Source organism: Verticillium alfalfae, genomic scaffold (genome assembly GCF_000150825.1).
Source record: "Verticillium alfalfae VaMs.102 supercont1.5 genomic scaffold, whole genome shotgun sequence".
Lineage (NCBI taxonomy): Eukaryota > Fungi > Ascomycota > Sordariomycetes > Glomerellales > Plectosphaerellaceae > Verticillium > Verticillium alfalfae.
Window position 1 is genome coordinate 1,715,209 of NW_003315034.1, and position 27,423 is coordinate 1,742,631.

General features: G+C 56.0%; 12 protein-coding genes across 12 annotated transcripts in view; 6 read left to right on the forward strand and 6 right to left on the reverse strand.

Annotated features, from left to right (window-relative positions):
- Nucleotides 1-597, reverse strand: part of VDBG_04850 (CORD and CS domain-containing protein) — a gene marked incomplete at both ends in the record, with an annotated part of 1,050 nt that extends 453 nt beyond the window's left edge. The window contains 2 exons of the mRNA XM_003005198.1: nt 47-366; nt 492-597. Coding sequence (XP_003005244.1) covers nt 47-366; nt 492-597 — 426 coding nt within the window. The remainder of the gene's footprint in view (nt 1-46; nt 367-491) is intronic.
- Nucleotides 598-1,039: 442 nt separating this feature from the next.
- Nucleotides 1,040-1,767, forward strand: VDBG_04851 (glutaredoxin domain-containing protein; the record flags this gene model as incomplete). The annotated part of the gene is made up of 2 exons (XM_003005199.1): nt 1,040-1,387; nt 1,445-1,767. The coding sequence occupies 2 exons, from the start codon at nt 1,193-1,195 to the stop codon at nt 1,577-1,579; spliced, it is 330 nt and encodes a 109-aa protein (XP_003005245.1).
- A 487-nt stretch (nt 1,768-2,254) lies between these two features.
- On the reverse strand, nt 2,255-2,913 carry VDBG_04852 (DNA-directed RNA polymerase II subunit RPB7; the record flags this gene model as incomplete). The annotated part of the gene is made up of 3 exons (XM_003005200.1): nt 2,255-2,458; nt 2,523-2,603; nt 2,665-2,913. The coding sequence occupies 3 exons, from the start codon at nt 2,911-2,913 to the stop codon at nt 2,255-2,257; spliced, it is 534 nt and encodes a 177-aa protein (XP_003005246.1).
- Nucleotides 2,914-4,272: 1,359 nt separating this feature from the next.
- VDBG_04853 (DUF962 domain-containing protein) lies at nt 4,273-5,031 on the forward strand (the record flags this gene model as incomplete). Its single annotated transcript, XM_003005201.1, has 3 exons — nt 4,273-4,305; nt 4,404-4,487; nt 4,564-5,031. The coding sequence occupies 3 exons, from the start codon at nt 4,273-4,275 to the stop codon at nt 5,029-5,031; spliced, it is 585 nt and encodes a 194-aa protein (XP_003005247.1).
- A 784-nt stretch (nt 5,032-5,815) lies between these two features.
- Nucleotides 5,816-6,382, reverse strand: VDBG_04854 (predicted protein; the record flags this gene model as incomplete). Its single annotated transcript, XM_003005202.1, has 1 exon — nt 5,816-6,382. The coding sequence occupies one exon, from the start codon at nt 6,380-6,382 to the stop codon at nt 5,816-5,818; it is 567 nt and encodes a 188-aa protein (XP_003005248.1).
- A 3,360-nt stretch (nt 6,383-9,742) lies between these two features.
- On the forward strand, nt 9,743-10,915 carry VDBG_04855 (predicted protein; the record flags this gene model as incomplete). The annotated part of the gene is made up of 1 exon (XM_003005203.1): nt 9,743-10,915. The coding sequence occupies one exon, from the start codon at nt 9,743-9,745 to the stop codon at nt 10,913-10,915; it is 1,173 nt and encodes a 390-aa protein (XP_003005249.1).
- Nucleotides 10,916-13,066: 2,151 nt separating this feature from the next.
- VDBG_04856 (hypothetical protein) lies at nt 13,067-14,147 on the reverse strand (the record flags this gene model as incomplete). The annotated part of the gene is made up of 2 exons (XM_003005204.1): nt 13,067-13,837; nt 13,900-14,147. The coding sequence occupies one exon, from the start codon at nt 13,482-13,484 to the stop codon at nt 13,131-13,133; it is 354 nt and encodes a 117-aa protein (XP_003005250.1).
- A 548-nt stretch (nt 14,148-14,695) lies between these two features.
- VDBG_04857 (molybdenum cofactor sulfurase) lies at nt 14,696-17,407 on the reverse strand (the record flags this gene model as incomplete). The annotated part of the gene is made up of 2 exons (XM_003005205.1): nt 14,696-17,097; nt 17,350-17,407. 2 exons carry the CDS (start codon nt 17,405-17,407, stop codon nt 14,696-14,698), a joined length of 2,460 nt encoding a protein of 819 aa, XP_003005251.1.
- Nucleotides 17,408-17,997: 590 nt separating this feature from the next.
- On the forward strand, nt 17,998-19,875 carry VDBG_04858 (cell division control protein; the record flags this gene model as incomplete). Its single annotated transcript, XM_003005206.1, has 2 exons — nt 17,998-18,046; nt 18,107-19,875. The coding sequence occupies 2 exons, from the start codon at nt 17,998-18,000 to the stop codon at nt 19,873-19,875; spliced, it is 1,818 nt and encodes a 605-aa protein (XP_003005252.1).
- A 2,490-nt stretch (nt 19,876-22,365) lies between these two features.
- Nucleotides 22,366-24,934, forward strand: VDBG_04859 (pH-response regulator protein palF/RIM8; the record flags this gene model as incomplete). Its single annotated transcript, XM_003005207.1, has 2 exons — nt 22,366-22,956; nt 23,018-24,934. 2 exons carry the CDS (start codon nt 22,366-22,368, stop codon nt 24,932-24,934), a joined length of 2,508 nt encoding a protein of 835 aa, XP_003005253.1.
- A 1,163-nt stretch (nt 24,935-26,097) lies between these two features.
- VDBG_04860 (predicted protein) lies at nt 26,098-26,554 on the forward strand (the record flags this gene model as incomplete). The annotated part of the gene is made up of 2 exons (XM_003005208.1): nt 26,098-26,190; nt 26,318-26,554. 2 exons carry the CDS (start codon nt 26,098-26,100, stop codon nt 26,552-26,554), a joined length of 330 nt encoding a protein of 109 aa, XP_003005254.1.
- A 730-nt stretch (nt 26,555-27,284) lies between these two features.
- Nucleotides 27,285-27,423, reverse strand: part of VDBG_04861 (AbpA) — a gene marked incomplete at both ends in the record, with an annotated part of 2,681 nt that continues 2,542 nt past the window's right edge. Inside the window, one exon of the mRNA XM_003005209.1 lies at nt 27,285-27,409. Coding sequence (XP_003005255.1) covers nt 27,285-27,409 — 125 coding nt within the window. The remainder of the gene's footprint in view (nt 27,410-27,423) is intronic.

A 27,423-nucleotide genomic window follows, 5' to 3' on the forward strand; every position in this document is an offset into this window, starting at 1 on the left:
TTGCAGCAGCTGTAGCTCCTTGCTGCCCTCGTTGGAAGATGGGCACCGCCCGGGGTGGTGGGACGCACGACTCCGCCGCCGTCGCGGGGAGCCGGCGTATTTGGCGCGCAGGCTTGCGGCGGCAGACGGCATCGGCGGGGATGGCGAGCGCGGGGTCGTCGTCTTCAGACTCGGGGGCCGGTGGGGGCGGCGCCGGGGTCGCCTGGGCCGGGGCGATGGGCTTGCGGGTGGGCGTCGGGGCCACGGAGGCGGCGGCGAGCTTCTCAACGAGCGCGCCGTCGGCTTGGGGTTCTTTTTGTTCGACTTTGGGGGGCAGGTCGGTCGTCGAGTGTTTGCCCTCGGTGCAGGGTGGGATGGCGAGGAATTCTTCAAAAGTGAGGAACCGGGGCTTACAGCACTTCCAACCTGGGGTCCAAGACGGAGGTGTCAGTGAGCCGGGATGACGGCTCGACCAGTGGCCATAGAGGTTCTCGGATTATTGGAGGACTTACCCTTCTGGCCTTCGTGGAAGACAGGCGGGCCGGGGTGGTAGACGCAGACCTCCTCGGGATCGGTGTAGAGCTTCCCGCAGCCCTGGTGGACGCACTTCTCAGCCATGACTGGAGCTATTTCTCATGCAAGGAATTGACCCTGGTGATAGCGGTGTGGGCGTGTCGTTGATGGCGTATGCTGACTGTGTTGTGAGGGTTGCCAGTGTGCTAGATACAGAGTTGGTGATACACAATGACGGCAAGTAGGTGGGAAATGGCGGGGCAAATGGCTTGAATTGTTCTTCTCCGCGATTCCAGAATTTGGCGGGCAGTTGCACCGCACCTGGCAGCTTCCAGAAGGAAAAACACACGTCACTGGTGAAAAGCTCTCTCACCGCCTTCCTGTTGTGGCACAACCACCCCTGGCCGCTCCAGTGCACTGCACGAGCTGCCCGCCTGTTGCCGCCGCACCCCGGACCGCCGCCAGGACCCGCCAGGGGCCGACAGTGGCAGGCTCTGTGATTCCAGGTCATCAGCCCATGTTGCGCTGCGACGTCGAGTCAATCTTTACCTTTCAACTTGGCTGCAACAGCACTCCATCATCCATCATCCAAGAGCAGGGACTTGCTGAAAATCAATGGTTGAGTTAGCCCGCTGATTTTCCTACCCAACCCCCACCTCAACATATCGATTCTCCCTCAGCCACTAGAATCTAGTGCGCCATGTTTCCGACAGTTCGCCTGCTCCATCCCTGCCGCATCACACTCTTCACCCGGGATGGCTGCGGTCTCTGCGTCAGAGCCAAGTCGGCCCTCTCAAACGTTTGGGACCGCCGGCCCTTTGACTTCCACGAGGTCAAGATTACGACCCCCGAGGCAAAACCTTGGAAAGACTTGTATGACTTTGACGTGCCCGTGGTAGGTTTCCTAGTCCTCCTGTGTATGTCTGAATGAGAGGCTGGATGGTTTGTTTAGATTCACTTTGCGAAGTCGGGTGCCCCAGACGAGGACCCCAAATTGGTGACAAAAGCCCTCAAGCTCATGCACCGCTTCGATCCAGCCGATGTCGAGGCCAAGATGGACGAGATTGAGCAGACCAGGGCACAATGACAGCCCTGTTCACGTCGCTCATGTAACACTATGTAATACCAAAGTCTGAAGACTTGTGAGGGAGACTTGCATGAAGAATTGGGCGGAGTCTCGCAACCAAGTTTATTCGGCCGTTACGTCCACTAGTACATATACCGCGCCTGCATATATGTAATCCCTGGCAGAAAATACACCTGGATAGACCATCAAGTGTTCTGCACCAATTGCTGCACTCTAGGAAGTTGGATTGCTCCCTGTTCATCTGACGAAGCTCGATGTCGTGTCTTTCTTTCTTTCTTTCTCGCTTTCTCTCTCTCCCTCCGTCTTCGGCATCGATGCTCGTGTATGCCGCTGGCAGTCGTGTTTACTGCTGAAATAGCGATCACTTACTCACAAGTAAAGCACAACACTTGTTGCTCAGCAGAGCCCGGATTGCCCAATCGGTGATTCTCGGTCGCTCCGCCTGGCTGCCGCAATCGAGTGCCTGGTCACGGTGTTGAGAAGCGGCAGCCATTTTCGTCTGTATATCAACGTCCCTCACCACAGAGGACGACTGATTTTTGGGTTCACGCTCGCTTTTGCCCTTGAACTCGCTCTCCATCGAGGCCCCACCGCTCTCGCAGCAGTAGCCCCAGAAGGGGGGTATCACTTAATCCTGAAGGCAGCTTGAAGGGGGAGAAAATATTGTAAGCCCAATCACACGGCAACGAAGGATAGGAAGACGGCATACCCAAGGTAATCCTCCTTGATGCTACCAATGGCCCACATCTCGCTGACCTCGGCACGAGTGCCGATAACCTTGACGCGCACATGCGTTCCGGGCTCGATGATGGTGTCATCGTTGTCCGTGAACTGTGGCGGCGTCGCGTTGGGATCCCACTTGATTTCCGAAGGAATCAACTAGGAACGTGTCAGTTCTCGCCTGTCCATCCGAGCAGTGTGCCGCTTCCCAATGACAACATACGTGAGCAGACACAAAGAGTCGGAGAGGACCAGCCTGGGCAAAGAAGCCCTGATGGTTGACGGAGTAGACGACGGCATCAACCTGAAGTCAAGTCAGAAGTCTTGTTCCCCCAGCACCAAGGTAGGAAACCAGGGAACGCTACCGTCTCGCCCTTGAAGGGCCTCCACACGACCGCACGGTACCCGACGTTGAACTCGGCGAGCCCACTACCAGGCAGAATCTTTCCCTCGGAGATATCAAACGTGTCCATGATAGAGATGACGTAGTAGCTTCCGGCGAAGGTGCCCTCGACATCCTTCAATAGCTTGCTCGTGACCAAGTCGTGCATGTTGCGCCCAAAGTACGAAGGGTGCAGGGTGACCCTGCGCTCCATATTCTTGAGGAAGAACATCTTCGCTATGTGTGTGTGTGTGTGTGTGATGGTGTCGCGGCAAAAGTTCAGCTCCGACTCGCTCGCAATTGATCGCCTCGAAAAGTCGGTCCCTGTCGCCTGCTTTATGCGTTGTGCACCTCTCGAAAGACTGGCCAAGTCGAGCAGTACTGTCGTCTTGAGGTTCGTCAGAGTAAACGCTACGCGACCTCGTGTGGCTGGGGCGCTTCGCTTTCGCGGCCGAGTGTCAAAGACAGGGAAGAGCAAGCTCTAGCGATGGGATGTTGCTACGCGCCAGTGTCGTGATGGCACAGAGGATACAGTGAAAAGAAAGACGGAAGGAAATTAAAATGCACGAAGGCCTCCTGAGCTGGGGTCGGGGCTACTGAGACGCGCCACACTAACTCCTGGCGACGGGCGGTCAATTGATGGGATCGCGAGCCGTGGGATGGAGAAGTAGATGGAGGAGATAAATCCGACGAGGCTGAGGCCTCCCTGGCGCGAGCCCAGGCATCTGGCTAAGGCACAAAGAGAATGCGAGAACAAGATGCAAAGCCACAGGTACCCACAAGCACGCGCCACAAGGGCGGAGGACAAGTCGGTAGGCGGAAGGCGGAAGTGGGGGTGGAGTGTGGTGCTCCCGTAGAATGCTGTGCAGCACCTGCCATCTGTCAATTGGAGCAGTGCAATACCTACCTACCTAGAGTAGGTACTTCAGGTGCCACCTTCCCTCGACAGGACCTGGCCTAGGCTGGGCCTCGACAGGGGCGCGCCTGACTCTGTCTGGGGACGGGGAACAAGTTGCAGCGAACCAACGGCAGCGCCAGCGCCAGCACCACGAAGCACGAGCACGAGCACGACCATTGTTCAAACTCTTTCCCCCCCTCTCAAAATCCCAATGTTCATCACCATGGTCTGACCTCGACATTATTACATTCTGCATCTACCAGAACTTCCATCTCACCAGACTTCGATTCCTCATCGTTCAGACAGCCGAGGCTCAACCCTCGGTCAAACCGCTGCCTCGAGTCAAACCCCTCGACATTTCAGCCCTCGTATCCCCTGGCCCTGGTCGCGCGCCTCCGAAGCTTCCAGCTAACGCGCATCTCCATCTCCAAAAAGGAGGACCCTGACTACCCCCCTTCCGCATCCTCAGCCGTCCTCATCACCAGCGCTCATCTGTCAATACGAACCCCAGATCACGCGATCACTTGCTCTTCTCAGGCCCCACGGCATCTCCCATCGCTCACTACCTTATCCCGACGACCTGAGACTGCCCACCGTCTCCTAGCCTGAGAGAGCCACCTGTCACTTTGACTGTCTGCGGATGCACTATTCAACATTTGTTGCTCTCGGGTCCAATCACCATCAACCACCATCATGTCCCTCGACTTGGAAAAGCATCTAACCTTTGTAAGTGAAAACCTGCGGGCCCTTTACCGACCAGTGATGGACGAGGCGTCTCATCCCATTCATTCTTGATATTTCAGTTGGGGCTAACTTGCGCAAAGTATGGTGCCTATCACCATAATTCGGTCAACATTGCCATTCACATGTGCTGTGTGCCTCTCATCCTCTACTCAGGTTTCTTGCTGGTGAGTGGCTGACCGACCTCGGTCTACGTCTAGAGCCGGCCGTACACCGAACCACAAGCTCATCAATTGATCGCAGGCCACCAACACGGGGACTCTCATCCCGCTGCCATCTTGGTTGACCGCTCCGTACCTGGAACTCAACCTCGGCACCCTCGCCGCCATCACCTGGGGTGCGCTTTATGTGCTCCTTGAGCCTGTTGCCGGCACATTGCTTGCCATCATCGGCCTCGCTGTGACCGCCTATGGCAACTCTCTGAGGATCGAAAACCCGACGACCACGAATCAGGCTGCGCTGATCACCCACGTTGTCTGCTGGATCTTCCAGTTCATCGGCCACGGTGCTTTCGAGAAGCGCGCTCCCGCGCTGCTCGATAATCTTATCCAGGCCATCTTCCTAGCGCCCCTTTTTGTCTGGCTCGAGTTTCTGTTCTTGTTGGGATATCGACAGGAGCTCAAGGCTCGCGTCGACAAGGCCGTCGAGAAGGAGATTGCCAAGTTCAAAGCCGCTCAGGCTGTTGATGACAAGAGCGGCAAGGCCCAGTAAGCAAGTGTCGGTGACGATCTTGCCACAGCTAGCCAGCCAAGCGATGGGACTTGCCGACAATGCCAACCTCCATTCCATGTTCCATCTCTTCGGCTCCCCCAACTTATCGAGAGATCTACGTCATCTCACCAAACGCCCTGAGCGAGTCGAGTAATCAATCGCCCGTAATATACTCAGATCCTTGACATTGACTTGCTGGGTAAATCACGAAGGAGCGTTACATCCCCTGCTGCGAATTCTCCGTCAGCACCATCACGGCATTGTGTTTTGTGGAGATTGTAAGCCTTTGCATTTTTGTATAGATTTGTGTATGATGGAGGTTGCCCCAAGGTTTCCTGCCCTCACTAATACAATCACCCATTGTCTGTTTTTGTTCCTGCACGCCTTCTCCGCTGTCTGACATCCAAGTCACTTCAGTGCGACACACCTGATCGTAAACAAAGAACGAAACGCGGGATTCAACACAAACAAACCACAGTGACTCAAAGAGAAACCCGTATCGATTACCTGCGTTGATTCTTTTTCTTCAGCAGATGGTTTCTTGTACCTTTCCTGGGCGTTTCATTTGTCAGGTCCGCGTCGTAAAGTCGTTGTTTCTGAGAATGTCGCTGCTCGATACATAGTGCATCAGCTGAGACGAACGACTCTGAGTCTGAATCCGGGTCTGACGCTTTCGAGGAACCGCCGCGCAACGTGTCGCCCAGCATACCGCTCTTCCATGACCTGTTGCGAGACGTGCCCTGAGCCTGCTTTTTGCGCGGTCGACGGGTATTTGGGGGCGGAGCTATGTTGAGCCACGGTCCTTGGGCTGTGGCCGGATTTGTACCGCGAGATGTCCAATGCTTGACTGATGATCCGCCTTGGATGGTATCTGTAAGGTCTGCGACATCTCCACATGGCATGAATCCTTTGCGGGTGTCTTGGGGGACGTTCGAACCTGCTCCGCGCCTCTCTGCGAGGTTGCGGCCCTTCGCTCTGCGTACGAGTCTCGAAACCCTGCGACGACTCTGACTGCTCCAACGAGCGAGAAGGCACCTGTAAAAGGTCGGGGCGGCAGCGGCTTGTTGATGTCCATCGGATGACCGGGCTGTTCGGGCACTACCTCGAACCTCATTGCCCTTTGGTCCGAATGGATTCGTCGGATCCTCTCTTGTTCTGCTAGCGTGAAGCGGCTGCGCTTGTCTGTCGGGCGTGACGAGTACTGCGTCACCATCGCTTCACCAGGATATCTCTGCTCAAGGACGCGCCTCTCGGCGTAGGTAACGTGGGTGCCCTCGGGGATGTGCATGGGCTGCTGACGCTCGAAGGGACGACGATCGGGACAGTAGGGGCATGAATTGGTAGTGGACATGTAGAGACGTACAGCAGTGCAGGGCTTGCTAGGTCCGTCGCCGAAGAAACAGCTGACGAAAGGATAAAAGCATTTGGTTTTTTGACGCCAGGTGGAGGTGCAGGACACGGGGTAGGATGAAGTGTGGCCACAAGGGCGATGGGTTGCAACATGGACACACATAGAATCAGGTTAGGATGTGAGACTTTCCTGTTGGGTTGGGGGTGAGACTTCTTTGTGACCAGATAATTTCTTGGATGATGCTGGAATTCGGTGCCAGGTTGAGACAAATGATGGCGTTGGTAATGGCGTTTCTTTCTACTCAAGGTAACCTTCGTCTGGTGAAAGACAAGAGTCGATGTTGGGCAAGCGATATATACTATCGCGAGTTTCTCGCGTACATCTCCGAACAAACAGGCTGTTGCTGGAAAGCCCTGATGTTCCAGAAGACGGCTTTTCTTGAAGCCGCACAGAAGATCTGCGGTTTGGGAAACAACATTGCGCTATTGTCCCGATAGAGCGAGGACAGCACAATGAAATTGTCTTGTCTGCTGCTCTTCAACGCTACGGCAGTGCTGAACAGCTCATCTGATAAGGCCATACATCCATGACTGTGTCTGGCGGGTAGTTCAATCTCCCACGTGTGGCTCTGATAGCTGCCACGTCTGTGACTTCTTCACCTGACAGCGCTCGAGACAGGATTTCTTTACCCTGTCGACAAGATCTGACTGGCAACTAAAGATGGAAACTAACCGCTGATGCGCTGTTGCTGGTGATAATTGCGCCCCAGGTAAAAGTTCCACACCCCCTGAAACAGGATCATCATCGCACGTACGTTGCCGACAATCGCCCAGGACGTAGCCTTTTTGTCGCCACCGTGACACCAGAGAACCAGTCTTCACAAGCCCAAGCATATTGTCAAGCCCGTATTCCGTTGCTCATCAAACCAAGTTCAAATTTACATCTATACATACATCGAGCCAAAGCTCTACGTCTCAGCCAAGCATCCATTCAGATTAACGCCTCGCTAATATCCTGTCTGATGCCATGAGCACCTGCCAACTGGGCCATTTCCGACCTGAGCAGTCTCATCATCGCCACGGATCCTTGAACCCAGACTAACCGCTTTCTAATGTCATGTCGTGCAAAGAGAGAACCTATCCTCGGTAAATCTAACCCAGGTCCCAGCCGTCAAAGACTCCCCGACCGGCCGCGGCGCCATTATTTTTCAAGTTGCTTCTCAGGTTTCTAGTGCCAGTGCGAGTGGTATCACGAAGTTGAGTTGCCAAATGATAGGCTGGTCATATTCCAACCAGGTCGACAAAGGCACAGGGCTCGTTTGACGTGTTCGACGAGAATCTCGCTGGCGATGAGGATATTAGCTTGCAGCCAAAGTGTACTAGACACTCCGTGGGCACCAACTCCTTTCTCAGTGGCGAGTCAAGGTCACTCCTCTCGCGAGGTACCGGAGGTCGACATTTTATCTATGTCCGATTAGCAAAATAGGGTCGTTTCGTGCTCATTGAGTCCAGAGATCGGCGGGTTAATCAACGACCAGAGTGAGAGCAGCTACGTAGGAACGTATCTCTAGCTACCGACCCGGGTCGACAGTTTCATACAAGTCATCGCCGCTCCCTAGGTGAGCCAATTGGAGAGGGTCTAGATTAGACTATCAGACTGAGATATGTTCATGGTATTTATACAGATGGCCTCGAAGTCGGCATGACAGGAGTACATAGGGGCCTGTGTATATCCCGGGCACATCCATATAATATTGAACGAGACTGGAAGAAGTAGAGGCCGCGGCCGAGAAAAGATGCCTTCTCGCACAAGTTGCTATGCACGCGCAAACCATCAGAAGCGCCCCTCCCAAAACATCACATCTCAAGCCTGCCGCCGCCTGCATGATACCGAGTAAAGCCCATTTTTAAGGCCAGGTGATAACTCGAAAAGGGCAGACAAAATCAAAACAGAAAAAATGCGATGTCAAAAAGGATTTCTCCTTTGCCGTGTGCCGGCGTCGAACCCCCAAGTCCCTCCACGCGCTTTCGAACTTGCGCGCCCTCACATGTAGAGGCATGTGTTTACGGGCATTTATTAAGCACCTCTATAACCACCAGGCCATGCGTCACGGCCCGGTGGTTGTTGGTGAATGGCGCTTCGGAGTTGCCTATGTACCTAGTTTGTTGGGCTGTAGCCTAGGCAGTACGGCAGGAAAGAGCGGTTGCCATCCCTCCAGCCGACTTGGTGCTGGCCGAGGCTCCTCAGCAACCACCACACCATCTTGACCTATGCATGGGCGCTATTCATACGGATTGGGATATGAACACCCAACTTGCACGCTGCCAATGTCTCTGCTCTGCTTCAAAGACTGGCATGAGCTTCTGCCGAATTCCCTTCACTTGAGTCGCTCGAAATATGCACCAGACCCTGATCGTCCGCAGCCCTGATGACCCGGAACAGAACAAGGTATTGTCATGTGGACCTTTAATCCCACGCACCAGGGCACGCTCATGATGCATCTGAAATCAAAAGCACCCGCTGCTGTGGAAGGTCGAAGTGGTGTCCGCAAGCTGGCTGTCTCGGGACGACCCATCGATGTCTCACCCGAGGCACGTATCGTGGACCAAAGGCTAGCAAATCTCACAGTGCCGTAAGGGAACTTCATGAACACCCATCCAACGGCGGGTATTTTTGTGTGACATTCCACATATACTCCTTTAGTCGATCGGCGACATGCAGGTGCTTCCACATTCCGGGAAGACACCGGAGACACCGGAAGAAGCTCTGCAGTGATGTCCACAGCTCGCGCGGCACGATGCCGGGGAGAAGCCGTGGCTTAAGGGAGATGAAGGACCCTTGGGAACCCGACCCCACGCTCGGATGCACACAACAGTCAATAGTGCTAGGAAGATTCCTGAGCCTCATCTGGGACTGTGTCACTTGTAGCTAAACCGGTGCCGGTGCCTGATGCTGGGACAATATTCCAGCGAGCCCCTACCCAAGAGGCCATCTGTGCGTGGCGTCGGTCGGCGGCTGCCCAGGCTTCGCGATATGGCTGCTCCAGGGTCCTGCCGAGAGACAGGCCGACAATGTGGGAAACGTTCACCAACAATGAGGAGCCATTCAGAGTTCTAGGAGATTGTTGTGTGAAGCTCAAAGTCGATATCGTGAGGCAAGCGTAGTATAAAGACGCAGGTTGTCAGTCCGTTGATGGAAGAAGCAGACCTCAGCACTCAGCAACTCACACAATATCACACACACTCTCTCACCACACTCTCTAACAACCCGTCTCACTTCTACCGTTCTCTCATTTTTTTGGACATCTTCTACCAACTCACCTTCCACACTCACTTACAAAACCCGAAACCCACTGTCAAAATGAAGGCCTCGACTGCTACCCTCGCCCTTAGCGCCCTCGTTGGCAGTTCCTACGCCAAGCCCATGAACATGGACGCGGCCAACGGCATGGAGTCGACCAACAACATGATGAGCAAGGGCGTGAACATGGACAAAACGGTCATTGCCCGCGCCAACAGTGCCATCAACATGGGGCTCGAGCAGCAGATGGGCACGATGCTGCCCACCGGCGAGGCCATCACGGTCAAGCCCACGCTCAGCCTCGCCCGCCGCCAGGCCGACGCGGTTCTCGGCGGCCTCGAGGGCATCCTCAACGACCTCCAGCTCTCGCAGCGCGAGATCGACGCCCTCATCGAGTCGGGCGGCGGCTCGGTCGACGTCCAGCGCCTCACGGGCCTCCTCAGCGGCGTCCAGGGCACCCTCGGCGGCCTCACCGGTGTTGTCAACCCCGGCACCCGCGGCTTTTCGCTCGAGCTCGCCGACGTCACAGGTTCGACCGACTTTATCGGCCAGATCATCTCGACTGTGTCGGGCATCCTGTCATCGATCTTTGGCCTTGCGTCTGGCGGTAAGGCCGGCAGCGCCCTCGGCAGCCTCGGCGGCGTACTTGGTGGCAAGGCCGGTGGTCCCCTCGACGGCATTCTGGGAACCGTCTTTAGTCTTCTCGGCGGTGGCGCCGGCGCCGGTGGCGCTGGTAATGTCGGCGGTAACCTCCTCACTGGCCTCCTCGGTGGTCTCCTTGGAGGTGGCTCTGGCGGTGCCGGTGGTGCCCTCGACGGCGTCACTGGCACCCTCGGTGGCGTCACTGGCGGGCTCACCGGAGCCGGTGCTGGTGCGGGTGCTGGCGGTGCTCTCAACGGTATCACTGGTACCCTCGGTGGCCTTACTGGCGGCCTCACTGGCGCAGCTGGTGCCGGTGCCGGTGCCGGTGCTAGCGGTACTCTCGACGGCGTCACGAGCACCCTCGATGGTGTGACTGGCACCCTCGGCGACTTGACCAACGGTGTTGCTGGTACTCTCGGCGGCATCACCAACGGTCTGACTGGTGCCCTCGGTGGCCTCACGGGCGGTCTCGGTGGCCTCACCAACGGCCTGACTAGCACCGTCGGCGGCGTTGCTGGCGGTGCTACCAAGGCCGCGACTGGCGCTGCCGGCTCCGTCATGGTGGGCGGCACCCGCATGTGCGCCTGCTAAGTGGTTTGCGAGCCCTGGGAGCAGGCATCGTTTCCGAAGGTCGGAATACAAAATTGGTGATTTGGCATGGATCGACGGATTATAAGGATACTTTCATCTAGACGATACCCGCGTATGTTGATTTCTTTTCCTCTTTTCCTCATTTTCCTTACTTTTTTTTTTGTCACGAGTTTGCTGCATCTTGCATTGCGAGTAGGAGAGAAGAAAATAGAACGTTGGCTGTTACAGAAAGGCCTGTACTGTCGTGAAGATCGATTTGATGATGATCTGCTATACGTCGACATCTCAGCCAAGGAACCTGATGCGTCGTCGATGGCTGGAGATGAGGCTATTGATGGAGGTCGTCGATGGCCGGCGAGGTTGACAAGCCGAGCCGATCGTGATGCATCTGGCTAAGTGGGGTGGGACTCCCTTAGATGCAAGATCGTGCATTGCCGCGGGCCCCACAGATCGCTCAATGACGATTATGACTTAACAGGGCGCTCCTTCTGCTGAGGCAGCAGCGGCCGGGCGAGCAGCCGAGTGGGGCCACCAGACCACTGAGACCATGGAGCCACTGGAGCCGCTGGAGCCACTGGAGCCGCTGGAGCCACAGGGGGGTCCAAGGGTCCAGCGATGACAGCTTCAACTCGGCCCATGACCTCACCTTCCATTCGCAACCTCAGCACAGCACCTCGATACACGGCCGCAACCGCATCCATTCGCTTCGCCCGATGCCCAACAGCACTCCCGGCCCAGACAATCTCATACCATCGCGACCCTAGTGCATCAGCTCCCTCAAACCCACAGGGAACCCCTTTGATAGACTTTGCCATGCCCACGACCGGCGATCAGGTCCACACATCCAGCCTGTTGACCCCTTTTTGTACCATCATCCAACGGGACGGCGATGGGCATGCCCCTATCAACATGACCACAATCGAACGCCCTGGCCGTCGGGGCTCGAGTACCACCTCCCCTTATTGACCCCTTTCCGCCTCGTGACCTGGGTTTGTCTCGATGCGTGCTAAGGTGGGAGAAGGCCAGAGACGAGGGCCCCTCCTCGCCCATGTCCGTCTTCCCCGACTCGCGCGCGGGGTACGCATCATCGACGACACTCAAGCTTTTCCCCATCCGCTCCCCGGGCGCCATCCGGCGGATCACCCCATTGGTGAAGTCATCGACCTCGACGTGATATGTGTGTGTGTCGCCTGGTGTCAAGCCAGCTCTTCTCAGCTTAGTGGTCGCGTGTAAATTCCCAACCCGTGCTTGTTCATTGGGTCGCTACGCATCGCTCGCTGCCCCCGCTCCCTTAGGTCGTTCGTCAGTGATGTGCCATTGACCGAGTTCGTCTGGGTCTCTTTGACCCCTCATGAGCTGCCATTGTGCCTATATATCCAGTGCTCCCGTGGCTGTCTCCCCGCAACTCTTTCACTACACCCCGACACACCACACCACAACAAACTCTCAAGCAATTATCCACCCCTCGAAACTACAATACCCTGAAATATCACCATGGATTCCTCCAAGCCCGCCGACCAGCTCAGCAGCTCCCCCACCGGCCGCAGACGCAGCTCCAACACCCTCTTCGCCGGCCTCGTCGACCAGAAGCGCGGCACCCAAGGCCAGGCTCGTCGTCAGAGCCTCCATGACCAGCAGGTCGCACCCGGCATGTTTGGCAAGATGTGGCGCAAGTATGACACTACCAAAGTACACCCAATCTGATACCTCGACACGTGTGGACTAACACGCCCTTCCAGTTTCACCGCTGGCCCTGCGTCGCCTCCCAAATAAAGCACAAGTAGCACAAAAATTCTTCAAACCACGACATCATCAATGACTTATGAGAGTTGGGGCGTTTTTGGGAAAGCGCGACCAGATTGTACATCACAGGCTTTCGAGCGGAGCATCCGTGTATGATAGACGTTAAGCGGCCGTTTCATCGGTTGAAACCTAATGATACCTACTGTGAACTACCAACATAAACACATGGCCATATACGCCTTACATCAATCCATGTGCAGTGCAACGAGATATCGTCTTAATGGTGGATCGTTTTGGTTGACAGAGCATTGGATGTGTGATGACCGTGATTTGACCGTAATTTCAAGATCGACTCCATCGACTCGCATAGTCAGGCAGCTTACAACCACACACAGGTAAGAATAGTATGGGGCAAAGTCAGGCTTGAATTTCGCTGTCCAGCTAGTTCGGCAAGAGAATCATCGTCGGCATCTCACTTGAACGGAATCCCCCACCTGTGTACCCCCCTTGACATGTAATCGGGAGACGCCCCGAAACCTGATGGTCGAGCGCAAGAGCTTAGGTCCGGACGATGCAATCCCACCGCCCGTCCCAGGAGACGTGACCAGCCCATCGCTCTTAGAAGCACACGCTTCCACCGTCCAAACGTTTGGTCCACCCATTTCGGCGCCCTTAGGGCGGTGATATCCGCAGGTGGCCCAGGTCCTCCTCGGCCTAGTCCGAGATGCTGGCTCCGGAGCAAAGTAGCCTCTGCCGCGGCTGGCAAGTGGTCTGCTGGTCGTGGACTTGCCCACGGGACGGCCAGCTGACGACACGCCTCCGGCATACTGCTCTTACTATCACGCTTGTCTCCTTCAGAAAGAACCCCGCCTGGCGGCACTGACGAGGATTTACGCCTCTACCGCAGAGTGACCTCGCCGCCGCCGCAACAGATCCGCTGCTGCGCCGGTTGTTATTCTCGACCAGTTTCGACAGTCATCACGGCGCACCACGACTTTTTCTCACCAGCTGCTCGTAATACGACCAGTAGGCATTCGACCGTAAGGGCTTTTAGCTCTAACGTCATCATATCGTGAATCGTCTCGTCGTACTGAGTCGTGTCCACTGGGCAGTTTCCCCGTCGTGCCCAGGACTAACGCGCGAAGGTATGTACTGATCGTTCACTCGTAATGGTCCATCCTGTAGAGACAAGTCAGCAAAGTGTGTAACAGATATGGCGCCCCACGGCGGAAGCATCTTACTATCTGTATGATCGTCATCATGGCGGATCCAACAGAACCGAAAAGCATGGCAACGCTTCGTTACACAGCTGGCATCTGTCGCCATACTGCTCATTGTTGCTTCGATCGAACATGAAGACAACATGCCGGGCCTTTTAACGTCCTGCCCAGGACAACACCAAGCGGGCTCTCATTGCCGTGCTGGTCATCGTTGCTACACTTGCGCATGTAAGCAACGTCGTGGGCCTTTTAATGTCATACCCAGGACAATTAGATGGTTCCCACTGCCAGCCTGCTCATGCCTGCTTACTCTGGCAACACAATAATGCTTAAGCAAAGTCCCGTTTCAGGTCCTGCCTAGGCATACAGCTAATTTGCCGTGTAGGTGTTGAGGCTAGCGTTCCTGATCGTTGTTCGGACGGCCGAGTTCTACCAGTGCACGCTCTGGGCCGGTTGTCGACATCATGATTTGGATACGTATTGAGAACCACGCATTGATTCGACGTTGTTGGTTAGCGCGAATATGTGACGCACCAGCTGTCGATGGGGGAAACGCATCATTGGATGACGGTCAAATGCGTATTGTTGACCAGACAGACGGATGGCGAAGCAAAGCTGAGCTCGAGGTGGAGAGCTTCAGACTGGAGTAAGCTTCGCGCACGGATGTCCCCGTTTCACCTGACACCTACTGTATCGGAAAAGACAAGGGCACTGTACGTGTTGAGAGATGCTCGTAAGGTCGTCGGCCATCTCTTGGCAAAATCCAAGGCTGGTGGCTCAAGTGCTGTCATCCGTTTGTTCTGACAAGTTCCTTTCCTCAACGCACGGGGGCATTGGGCTCGACCGTGTCGCCCACCCGGATGGTTGGATATTGAGCTGCCTTCGTGGCATAGCCTGGTCGACTGTCGTGACGCATGTGCGTTCCGAAAAAAACCTTACCGTCGAAGCGTCGGGTTTTGGCCAAAGTTAGAAATGGCTCTTGATGTTTTGCGCCACTTTTTTGGTCGACGCAGACCATTTGACACCGACGACAAGAGCCCATCAGTTGGAAGTTATGGCGACCTATCTTGACGTTGGCCCAAGCGTCTTCGGCGTACGGCAGAGGTGCATCGTTGTCGTTGGCTGGGCCGACAACAACGTTGCCCCTGAAGGCGGAGATGGGAACCGGGGCGTCCCCCTTGGCCATGATAACGTGATTGAGTGCGCGGAGACTGGCTGTGTTCACCAACAAGATTGGACTCTCATTTGCGAGGAGAATCTTGCTTCCCTGCTGTTCAGAATCCGAGTCCGGCGGAGATGGCAGGTCTGGAAATGATCCTGGTATCAGGCTCGTTGCTGGCTTTCCGAATCTTTGGTGCTTCTGAATTTGTGCCTTTGACTGGCGCATACCCCGTCCTCGACCGCCTGCTGGGAACCGAGCCAGCACACAAGGCACGCCTAGAACATCGGAGAAGAAGGCATTGACCTCTGGAAGAGCGCATTTCTGGGCGGATATTTGATCACCGCAAACTCGGGATACAAGCATAGGGTCGGAACCTTGCGTATCCAGAACCGTTGGGTCCGCTGACAACGGCACCGAAACCTCGCTTGGCCCATCTGTGCGTACTGTGCCGCAGCATGTGACACGAAGAAGGCCTTGCTCAAAGTCCAGGACTGGCCGAATGAGAGCCATTTGAGGATATCGTTTCTGGCTCAATGCTTGTCCCGTCCCAGAGTGAACCAGACACCATTCCCTGTCCCAAGCTAGACCTTCTGGTTTCACTTCCCAATCTATACCATGCGGCACCGAATAGGCGGCACAGCTTTTGATGGGAAAGACAGACAAGGCCTGGACACACAACTGTGCGGTGTCCGGGACAAACTCCATGGTGGTAGTGGTCGGGATTGTGGCAAGATACTCCGTCTCTCTGTAGAATTCGACAATGAAGTCAACGAAGCTTTTGACGTCCTGCATTATGCTCATCGCGCCCAGGCTGGCTCGGATCACACCCGTCGGTTTTCCGGCGATGATGTCTTGATCCGTACCGCAACGAAAGCCAGCTGAGAAGTTTCTCCGAACCTCCCAAGGCTCAAGCTTGAGAGCCGCGGCGATACCACCTGGGCTGCACACACCACCGGTTCGAACATGAAATTTCTGAAGCGTAGCAAGCTTCTCAAATTCATTTAAGCTGATCCATGCACCTGCCGCGTTGAGCAGATTGAAGGCTACCACTGGCCCACACTCAGCGACAAGTTCGGCGTTAAGGTCGTTGTCTTCACCGTACAGGACACAGACTGGCTCGCCATTAGCATGCCTGAGAGCAGACAGTCCTTTGGCCAGATGCTGGCGCAAATACGCTGTGTGAGCAGCGACGTGCGCCATAGTCCCAAAAAGCACCTTGTGGCTGTGAAGAGCAGCATCGAGCGCAATGATGCTGTGAAACGGCAGTGTTCCATCCTCTAGTCTTTCGTGAAGAAATTGGCTCTTCGAAGCATGCCACTTCTCTTTCCCACATACGACAGTGTCCACAGTGCCGCCACCAAAATATCGTCTCGAGTTGAAGACTGGCTGCGCTTGGCGTCGGACAATCAGAGCCCCCAAATCGGGGAAGCCGAAAATCTTGTAGAGACTAAGGACGGTGAAGTCAGGCGAAGTTTCAGAGTCGCCGAGATCGAGTGGTGAGGTCGTTACAAGAGATGAGGCGTCGAGCAGAGTATATAGGGCCCTCGATGGATGCACCGCCTTTCTCATCTCCGATGACCACGAAACTGGGTATCGTCGCCCGTCCATATGCGACTGAGCGGTATGGGCGAATAAGATTGTTGAGTCTGAAGCAACTAGGCTGAGATTGAGTGTGTGCCCAGCGAGACATTTGTTGATGTGATCGTTATCGACACAAATACTCTCGACGGCTTCCTCACGAACGCCAACGAGACTAGTATGGCAAGCCTGATGATATGCGTATGAGAATCCCGCGGGCAGAATTCGAAAGGCTTCAAGCACAAGTTTGACGCCTGCCGTAGCATTGGCAACGAAGATTAAGTCGAACTCGGAAGGATCCGCATTGAAGAAGTTAAGAAGTCGCAAACGGATGTCTTCGATACGAGACGTAGTGTACTGCGAAGGCAGAGAGCCAGAGTGAGGATTGCCAAGTAAATTAGACATCATCTCGGCAGTGAACATGTCCATCATAGACTTGGAGTAAACCGTCGTTCCAGCATGGTCGAGATATACGGAGTCTGTGGCGAGTCAGCCCTGTCAGATTTTCCGGACGAGCGAACCAGCAAACCTTTGAGCATGGGATATTCGCGATCTCTGAAGCCCTCCACCAAGGCATTATACGAGGGTTCTGCCATATCGAAGTCGGGTCATGCAACACTATCTCATGCCACATACATTCGGGGTGCGAGGTTGGTGGGTCGGCGTTGCAGCCGAGAAGCCAGAGTAGGTGAGGGGAAGAGATGGACAGGCGGCCTGACTGTTACGCCCACGATTCAAAAGAGTGAGGGAGGAAGAGATGCCAACGAGGGCACATGGAGGCAAGGTCATGATGGGGCCGACGACAAGTTGATAAGCCGAAGAGCCTCATCTCCAATTGCGGGTACCATCCTGTCTAGATAGTCACGGCGGAGGCCGGCGTTTGGTTTGGGGGAAGACGAGTGATCGGGCACCTCCGCACAAAGCACTAACTGTTAGCCGTTCTCGCCTCTCTACTGGCTGACACTGCCCTTGGCTGGCATCATCTGGCCAGACTTGCCACCAAGTAGTCACGAAAAAGGTGGGGCCTCAGACGCGTGCACGTCCCTTGAGAAGCACGTGCAGCCGTCGACTCCCTCACGTCGTTTAAAGGGAAATCGCGCCCTGACGCGAAAACGCGCTCCTGCAGCACTTTACGCGCCGTACTGGCCCACCCTTCCGGGGCGGCTACTTCTAAATCTCCCTGCCAGCCAGCTCCCGGAGCAGGTCCGACCTCGACAGCGACACATCCCACACCTCCACATACCTACCTCTGAACTGTTGCACCTGCCTTGACGCATAAACGTTCACCAACTGACTGCACCTTCTCGAATATTGCACCATTCCTTCCTCCTCTACCGCTTCTTCCTGACTCTCAGGTCAAAAGCCCTCGAGCGATTCCAATGGCCGGCACAACCCTCGGAAAGCGGATGAGGGACGTCGCAGACACAGGTAAGCGGACCCCCGAGCAAGCGCCTCCTGCGTTCATCTTGCTCATCAAGCCTCTTTCAGGTGCCCTTGATTGCCCTGCAAAGCGAACTCGACGATCAGCTCGGCTAGCGGAGGCGAATGACGAAAATGCCGACCCCAAGGCGACTGAGTCCCTGTCAGAAATCGATGAGGATGTCGATGTCGTCCCCACGCCATCCACAAAGAGGCAATACCGCACAAAGTCACAGAAGCTTACAAAAGCCGTACCCGTCACTCCACAAACCCCTCGTCACCGAGATGCCTTCGCAAAGGCCCCAATCACGCCAAGACATGCTGTCATGTCTGCGGGCAAGCTTTTCAGACGAATGACCCCCCAGACGCCCCTCACACCAGCGGCTCAGCAGACGGTCTATCACCACGCGCGACAGCTCTTTGCCCGTGGAGCTGATCCTGGCCAACTTGTAGGACGTGAGGAGGAGAAGGCCCGGCTCAGCAAATTTGTCGACCAGTGCTCCTCTTCGGCTGCTAGTGGCTGCCTCTACATCAGCGGTCCACCGGGTACAGGAAAGAGCGCCATGGTCAAGGAGGTCACGAGCAAGTTGACGGAGACGCTTGGGGTGCGTCAGGCTTTACATCAACTGCATGAGCATCAAATCATCCAAGGACCTGTACAACACCCTTCTCGACCTGCTGGCCACAGCGAAGATCTCAACGAGGCGCAAGCCATGGCGGCACTGCAGACCATCTTTGTCACCTCGGAAGAGGATGCGCCTGTTCACTTGGTTGTCTTGGACGAGATTGACCACATTCTCACAATGGGCTTGGAGAGTCTATACCGTCTGTTTGAGTGGTCGCTCCAGAAACCGTCACGGCTGGTCATGGTCGGCATTGCCAACGCTTTGGACTTGACAGATCGCTTCCTACCACGACTCAAGTCAAAGAACCTGAAGCCCGACCTGCTTCCTTTCCACCCTTACTCAGCCGCCCAGATCAAAAGTATCATCACGACCCGTCTAAAGAGCCTGTTGCCAGAAGGCAGCCAACAAACATCAGCTCCCTTCATCCATCCCGCCGCTATCGAGCTTTGCTCGAGAAAGGTAGCCAGTCAGACGGGAGACTTGCGCAAGGCCTTTGAGATTTGCCGCAGAGCGCTGGATTTGATCGAGACGGAGACGAAAGAGAAACACGAGAACGAAGCACGCGAAAAGATGCTTCAGATGACGCCCTCTAGGAAGCCCCTGGGTGAGACTACGAACTGTGCCTCTCCCACAAAGGGCGGCTCGAGGAGCGTCGCCCAGATTGCAACGAGCTCGCTCAAAGCTTTGACGGCAGAGACAGCGCCTCGCGCTTCCATCGGGCACCTCAACAAGGTCACGCAAGCGGCTTTTAGCAACGGCACAAACCAGAGACTCAAGGCACTCAACCTGCAGCAAAAAGCGGCACTCTGCGCCCTGGTGGCCCTGGAGAACCGCAACCGAGTGGCGAGGGCCAACTCTGGACTCTCGACGACACCATCCAAGTCGGCTACTCTCGCACCGACTGTCAAGATTCTATTCGACACGTACACTGTTCTCTGCACACGAGACTCGGTTCTGCATCCGCTCTCGAGCTCAGAGTTCCGCGAGGTCGTTGGCAGCCTCGAGACGCTCGGCCTTGTCAGCCCCGTGGAGGGCAAGGCGGGCAGCTTCATTGCGCAGACGCCTAGCAAGCGGTCGCGCAAGGGCAACTTTGCCACTGGCGAGGAGAGGCGGGTGGCCAGCTGCGTTGGCGAGAAGGAGATGGAGCAAATGACGGACGGCGTGGGCGCGGGCATCCTCAAGAGCATCATCAGCGGCGAGGCATTGGACTGAACAGAGCGAGTTGTGGGTACGGTTCTCTTGGTATAAGCAAGGACAGAAAACGGCGTTTGGATTGTGCATCTCATGCATGGCATTGCTTAGGGGTTTGGATGAGATGGGGCATCTGTTTTCCTACGGGAGTCATGGAGCGAAGGAATCATTGGAGTGTTTAGTGCAGGTGTGGCATACGTTTAATTTTGGTGAGGATGCAGAGATTGCGACCGGAGCTTGATACCCAACAGCCGGAGCTAGATAACTGTTTACAAATGGCGAAGAGAGGACCATTCAGATGACCCTATTCATTTGCGTTTGCAATACCACCTATGGCGGACGAGGAGAGATAATCGATGTGCGCGCGGGTGCCGACTTGCGAGCATCCAGCCCTTGCCATGCTAACCTTGACGCGACAGAGCCGCGGAGCCGAGAACACGGAGCAAAGTGAGCATTGAGTAGGGATACAGACCGCCAGCCCTGCTGCGTTGGACCTTAAAGGATGGTGGATGAAACGCATTGAGCCCAGGGGCATCCGGGCGCTTTACTAGCCTGCGGGATCCCCTTTTCCAGTGGAAGGGTTGTGAGGGATCATAGCCAGGGGGGGGCATACATAGTACATGTACTCCTACCTGGTTAGGTAGCGGCCGACGGGCAAAAACTGCGTACCAGAAGACAACGCGCTGAGGTGTGGTGGTCTTCGCTGTACCAAAAGCACCTGGGTAGGATGGGGAGTGGATGCTCTCGGCCAACCAGTGCCTAGCTGGAGGGCCTAGTGCTGCCACTGAACCATGCCCTGGGTCGGATGTGGTGTCTGGCCCGATGCGGATCGGGAGGAGTGTGCCGTAGTGGAGTGCTGGTACAAATAGGTCGAGGGGCGCAATGGCTTTCGACAGGGTGGGTAGGTACCTATTCTGGCGCCGAAACATGTACAGACATGCTGCATTTTTTTTTTCTCGGTTCGTGTCTTTCGCTGTGAGATAAGATTCGGACTCAGCTCTTCCTTGGCGCTTGATCTGGTAAGAAGCCGGGCTGAGGCAATTGTATCATTGCAGAGAGGCTTGAGGTTAAATCGACTGTCGGCAGCATCATGCTGTGGAAGTACCGTGGCGGCAAGACCTATCCTGCGCCTGACACGCGACGTGTGCGTTACACACGAGCATGGTGAAAAATAATACTATCATTCGTCGCGAAATACAGCTGAATCGCGGGGACCAACAGTGCCAAGCGGTCAGGTCATCCCTCATCCTCTCAAGGTGACACTGACGGGGAATGCTACCCCAGTACTTATCTCAGAGCCCGTTACGGAAAGGCCGACAGAACCGAGACCCTCATGCGGTACGCCATCGTACGTGAGTGATGTGGCCGAGGAAATATCAATGGCTGGCTGTACGGTACAATGTCTGTTCGTAGTGCAAGCCAAATAGCGTGCCATGGAATTGTATAATTCCGTGAAAGATATGTCTTGTGTGAGACGAACTGTCAACCGTGAGATATATGTGCACTGAACCGTCGCCGTAAATCTCGTTTTGGGGGGGGGGGGGCGGGGGGGGGGGCTTTTGAGGAGAGACACTGGGCACAAGTAGTGCCAGTTGGGGCCATGAGGCGGAGCATTCGCGGGGTGGGTGCCACTAGAACAGTTGGTCTCGAAGGATATGGCCACAAGGAGAGAGGGCACGAGTGGCACGCAAAGGAGAATACTTTTGTCTACCTACGTACTTGACCACGTTCATACGTAGGTAGGTAAGGTAACAGGAGCAAAATTCAGAGTGATAGAAAACAGGAGGAAATGCGTGCTTGATTTCGCTGACAACACATTGGTAGGAACGGTGCATTATAAGTCGGGATCTCGGCTGGGTTGTGCCTGGCCTGACTGGCAGGTGAGAATGGTGGAGGACTCGGATGGGGGAGGCGCCAGGCCTGAGCGCGCCGCCATCCGCTCTTTCCAGGTTCAGGTTCGCTCGCTCACTCGGGCAAGCTCAGGCTCAGACGTGCCTGCGTCTCTGCTCACTCCGTCCCTCTCTCTCTCTCTTGCTCGCCCGCTGCATTAAGTCAGGGCAAGGTCGCCTCTCTCTCGTTGCGTCGTGTTCCATCGTCCTCTCATTGCTGCTTTTGTGAATCGTCCCATTCCACCTCCAGCATCAACAAAACAGAGCCCCAGGCCAACCCCCTCCCGTCCCGGCCGTCCCAGTTCCAGAAATCGTCGACCAAAGACCACCCAGAAGACCTTCCCTCCACTGCAGAGCACGACAAGGGCGAAGCTTTCTTGGCAAGGTTCCCTCATTCCTCTTGGCATATGCAACCCAAGCCAAGCCCGTGGTCAGCATCGCGTAGATCCGTGCCAGTACAGCAACACCAAATCGTTATTTCGTGAGAGTCAGCCGTCTTGTTTCGATTCGATCCGACGAATCCGACCTCGCAGTCACACACCCTGCCGTGCTCGACCATCGACGACGACCGCCCTCAGCGTCATCAACCGCTAGCGCTTGTTCGCCATTGCATCGCCCCTGGATGGTCGACATTGTGCGTCCTGTCGCCGCCTCCCCTCCCTCCTCCTTGACCTTCGCGCCCACCGAGCCCTTTGGCACCACGTCGAAATCGAACTCAAAAGCCACCTCAATTGAACCCCGTCGCTCCGACGCTGCATACATGGGCGCAAACCTAGATGCCAACGGCGCCGTCGACAAACAAACCTCGTCCCGCTCCTTCTTCTCCCGATTCTCCTTGCCCATTCGCACCCGCACGCGCCACGTTGCCGACTTTCACGTTCGCCCGAATGAGCCCCATCGTCAGTACAATGCGGGCGACAATGTCCGCGGCTCTGTCGTCCTGACCATTGTCAAACCTGTTCGCATCACCCACCTGACCGTGGCCCTGCACGGCTACGTGCGCGTCTTCAAAGGCCCCGCCATTGCCGAGCGCGAACTCGCCAGCCCCATCTTGACGTCTGGTCGCTCGTCGGCGCAATACCACGGCAACGGTTACGCGTCCTTGTTCCAGGATGAGCAGGTGCTTGCCGGCGAGGGGCGCCTGGAAGCCGCCAAGTACGAATTCCAGTTCGACCTGCAGTTTCCCGAGAAGGGCTTGCCCAGTAGCATCGATGTACGCCGTCCAATCGACCCTTGCTCGGAATATGCCGTGAGATGCTAACTACAAGCCACAGTTTGAGCGTGGTACCATCTCCTATATGATCACTGCGACCCTCACGCGACCGACAACTATCGCGCCAACGACGACGTGCGACCGAAAAATATCACTGGTGGAGAAGATCGACATTGGCCTCCTCCCCCGTCCGCGACCGCGAACTATCTATCTTGAACCCATTTCCAAAAAGTCGAGAAGGAGGAAACAGCAGCAGACGGTTGTGGCACCGGCTAACACCAATGCAAATGGCCCAGCCGCACCAGTGGAACGACTACCTCCCACCAACGAGGCGATCGAGCATGCCTCGGACCACGAATCTCACGTGGAGCGTTCCACCATTTCAGAAGACACACAGCAAGATGCGCAGGACAACCCGCGGAGCCCCTTGCACCAGCAACAAGATGGTCGGTCTGAGATAAGCGGCGACAGTGGTCTGACTTCCACCAGTGGCATGAGCGACCGTGGCACGGAACATCAGACGACATCATCGCTCGCCGCCAATGCCAAGTTGCAGGCAGTCGACGAGAAGACAATCACAGCAACAGTCGAGCTGTTGCGCGGAGGCGCCGTTGCGGGTGATACAGCAACCGTCAAGGTTTCGGTCCAGCACATCAAGCGTCTCAAAAGCATGCATGGCGTCATTGTCACCATGTACCGCCAGGGCAGGATTGATACTGCTCCGCCAGCGTCCTTGTTTGCTGATATGGTGTCCAAAGACGATGCTCGGAAGCTGCAGAAAGAAGAATACTACCCCAGGTCGAGAACTGGTCTTGGAGGGTTGTCTCTGTCTTCCACAACCTCACAGAGTGTCTTCCGCAAAGACTTGTCCCAAGCGGTGGCGCCCTTGATCATTGACCCTGCGACTATGGAGACAACCGTCATGGCATCTCTCAAGGTCCCGGAGGACGCATTTCCCACCATCAAGGGAGTACCTGGCGAGATGATCAGCTTCAAGTATCATATCGAGGTGCTGGTAGATCTGGGTGGCAGGCTAGCCAATCAACTCCAGAGCGGGGGCCAGTCTAGGGCAGTTGGGTTTTCTTCTTCCCAGCCCACTGAGGGTTACACAGCAAGAAGCGGCAATGTGATAGATACAGATCGACTGCGAAGAGAAAAGGGAGTGATATCCGTTGTTTTCGAACTGGTCATGGGGACCGTCGATAGCAGCAAAGAGCGAGGCAGGAGCAACACATTACGGACTTATCACGTAGAAGAAGATGCGATCAGCCAGGATGAGATCATCAGCCCGTGGTCAGAAGGGCATGCGGACGGCGACGATGGGTCCAGCTATTGGCAGCGGCCGACACCGACCAGGGGCACACGGCCGCCTGGGCCTCTGAGCCGGCAACATACGGCAGAGGTAGCACACATGGCGAGTCCTCTGGATCGAGGGGAAGCACCAGCATACGTGCCAGCGCCTGAAATCGAGGACGAGAGCGGTCTCACAGAAAAGGAGCGGGTGCGTCGACAAGAACAGAGGTTATTGCCGAGCCGGCCATCAGCGGCCGATGCAGGACCTTCTGGAGCCTCGGCGCCCGAAGCCAATATTTACGACGCCGACGACGGCCCACCCTCGGCACCACCATTACACGAACCTTCCAGGACAGAAGCTAATCACGAGCATGACGCGCCGTCAGCGCCAACACTGGAGGACATTGCAGGGCCGACATCTCATCCGACTGAGGACAAGCTTGAGGTGGAGAGGCAGCGGTTGATGAACGAAGCAAGCGCGCCACCAGAGTTCCCGGAGGACTACGAGGCCGGACCCAGCCACCGGCCATCAGCACCACCGGCGGATGCGGCAGACGCGATACCGTCGGCGCCGGTGTTGACGGACGAAGACGAATATGGCGGCCAGTATAGCTACCCTGCGGGACCGTCGTCGCCGAGGGACATCGGCTCGGGGTCGGAACAACTCCCGCGGTACGAGAGGTGAATCATGCTTGAGTGAGGCGTAGTGAAAGGAAGGATAAGAGCGCCTGGTTTGATATTTTGGATACATATGTATGATACAGGTGTATCAGGTGCATCTGGCGGACGGGAAAGCGGCGCAGACCCGCGACTATGATGACGTGAGATATGATAGCGAATTGAACATGATTCCCCCGAGACTGCCTACATATTCTACCTACTCAGGGCACCTAAGGTTATTGGTGTTGCATCTACGGCCACAGAAGCACGCGCCCGTGATGCGACGATCTGATTTGCCTTTCCAGCGAACCAATATGGTCGTCATCGACGTCACGAATTGCTCGCCCAGCCTCGGCGCCACGACGCCGCAGCGAGACGATCGAAAGGAAGAGAAGTAGTCGATTGGCGCTACAGCGGCCGACCATACACGGCAAAGACGGCGCAACAGGACGCGTGGTGCACCCATTCGAGCGCAGGGATGCAGCGTGGTGGCGGCGGCGCCGACCAGGCTGAGGGGTGGGGTACACGGGCTGTACATACTTCACAGCAATGGAAAGTCATCGGGGGGGGCCAGAGCGTGGACACCGAGATTCGTCCAGAGGGCGTTGGATCGTAGGTAGGTACCTACTTACTTGGGCAGGTAAGGTAGGCACCTACGGGTCCTGGGAGGGAGCCTGTAGGGCAGCATCAGCGGAGGAGCCGACTGCGCGGGGGGCCTGTCAGGCTGTGTTCGTAGTGGGGTAGCTGGACCTCCTCGGGGGTACCGCGCTGGTACCGAGTCAGCTCAGACGGGCAGGTGTTTAGCAGAGAGGATTGCTGTTTGAGGGGGCCTGGGGAGGTGGCCTCCAGTGGCCAGTTCTGTGGATGGGTGTCTACCTCGGTGGGTTGCTCAGGTGGCCAGTGTGCTGGATCGCCTACTCGTCAGCCCAGCCATTTTTTTTGGCCTACGTATTCCCGGGCAAGGACTCGAGCGACGGGGGTTCATCTACTAGCACCAACCCCATCCTCGCATTACCTCACTTCGCCTTCATCTTACCTACCTACCTTCAACTTCACCCCACCAAATCATATATATTTATATACAATCTTTCCCAACATCACACACATCGTTATACGCGTACTCTCGTATCACACACCAACGGCAAGGAGAAGCAACTGCGAACGAAAGTCAGGACCCAGAAGGAGAAGATGAGCAGCCAGGATTACTACAACCCCCAGCCCCAGGGCTATGGCCCGCCGCCGGGGGGGTACCAGCAAGGCTACCCGCAACAGCCACAAGCAGTACGTCCGCGCCCCGCCGTCACCCCGAGAGAGAGAGAGAGAGAGAGAGGAGGGGGAAGGAGATCCTCGCTCTCGGCGCAACAACAGACTCGTGAGAAGGATCAAGGCTGACATGGTTCCCACAAAGGCGTACGGCCCTCCCATGGGCGGGCCCCCTCCGCAGCAGCAGCAGGGCTACTACCCGCCCCAGCAGCCGCCGATGCAGTACCACCAGCAGCAACCGCCGCCGCCGCAGGGCCGACCTCACGGAGGAGGAGGTGGCGGCGGCGGACAGAAGCAGAGGGGCTGTCTGGCGGCGTGTCTCGCTACGCTGTGCTGTTGCTGTCTTTGCGATGGCGCATGTGAGGGTTGTGCCGAGTGGTGAGTGTTTTCCCCTCCTTCCTCCTTTTTCTTTCTCTCCCAAGCTTTCCCCCTTCCTGTGGTATCAATCCACTTTACGGCCGTTTTGGACTAGGCTTCGTTGCCGTATCGTCGAATACGGGTCATTTCTTCGCGACCATGACGCTGACTGGAGTAGCTGCGATGGATGCGACGATATGTGTTGAGAAACTCCGGCGAGGGTTTGGGTGGGGAGGTGTACGATGAGAACCCGGTTACTGCTGCTGCTGCTCCTTCTTGGCGGTTCGCGAGGGTTTCTTTTTTTCGGGTTCCTTGTGCATGAACTAGCTCTCCGGCTCGGAAATGGCGTTTGGCTGGGGAGTTCTTTTTCTCCCTCTTTCTTTCTTGAATTTCTCATGCGATCGATTGCTATGGTTCATCCGATGTCCTCACATGTTCGAATCGTCTAGAAGAACATGACGTCTTTCCCATTTTCTCGGCATCACCTATCATGTCATCATAGTGGCGATGCAACGTAGAGCAAGAAATCTGACCATGATTGCCATGCGCAGGCTGCGTCCGCGGAAGAGGCTCAAAGCCTGAGAATGAGCTCCGTCGCAACCTCGCAGCAACACAGACACGACAAACAGTGTGGCAATATCATTGTGCGCAGGGCTAAGAGAACTAAACTTGCTGTCCGCACCATCAAGGCATGTCGCGCAACCCCCGTCCGGAAAAAAAAGAAGACTTTTGCCGTGCGCCTTCCCTCCCACAATTTACTGGTCGAGCTCAACGTAGTTAGCAGGGAACAGGCCCTGCTTTCCGCGAAGGTGGCCGAACCACCAATCTTCATCGGGGAATTCGATATCGGTGATCTTGTCGTTCTCGCGGAAGCCGAGTTCTGTCGTGTATTAG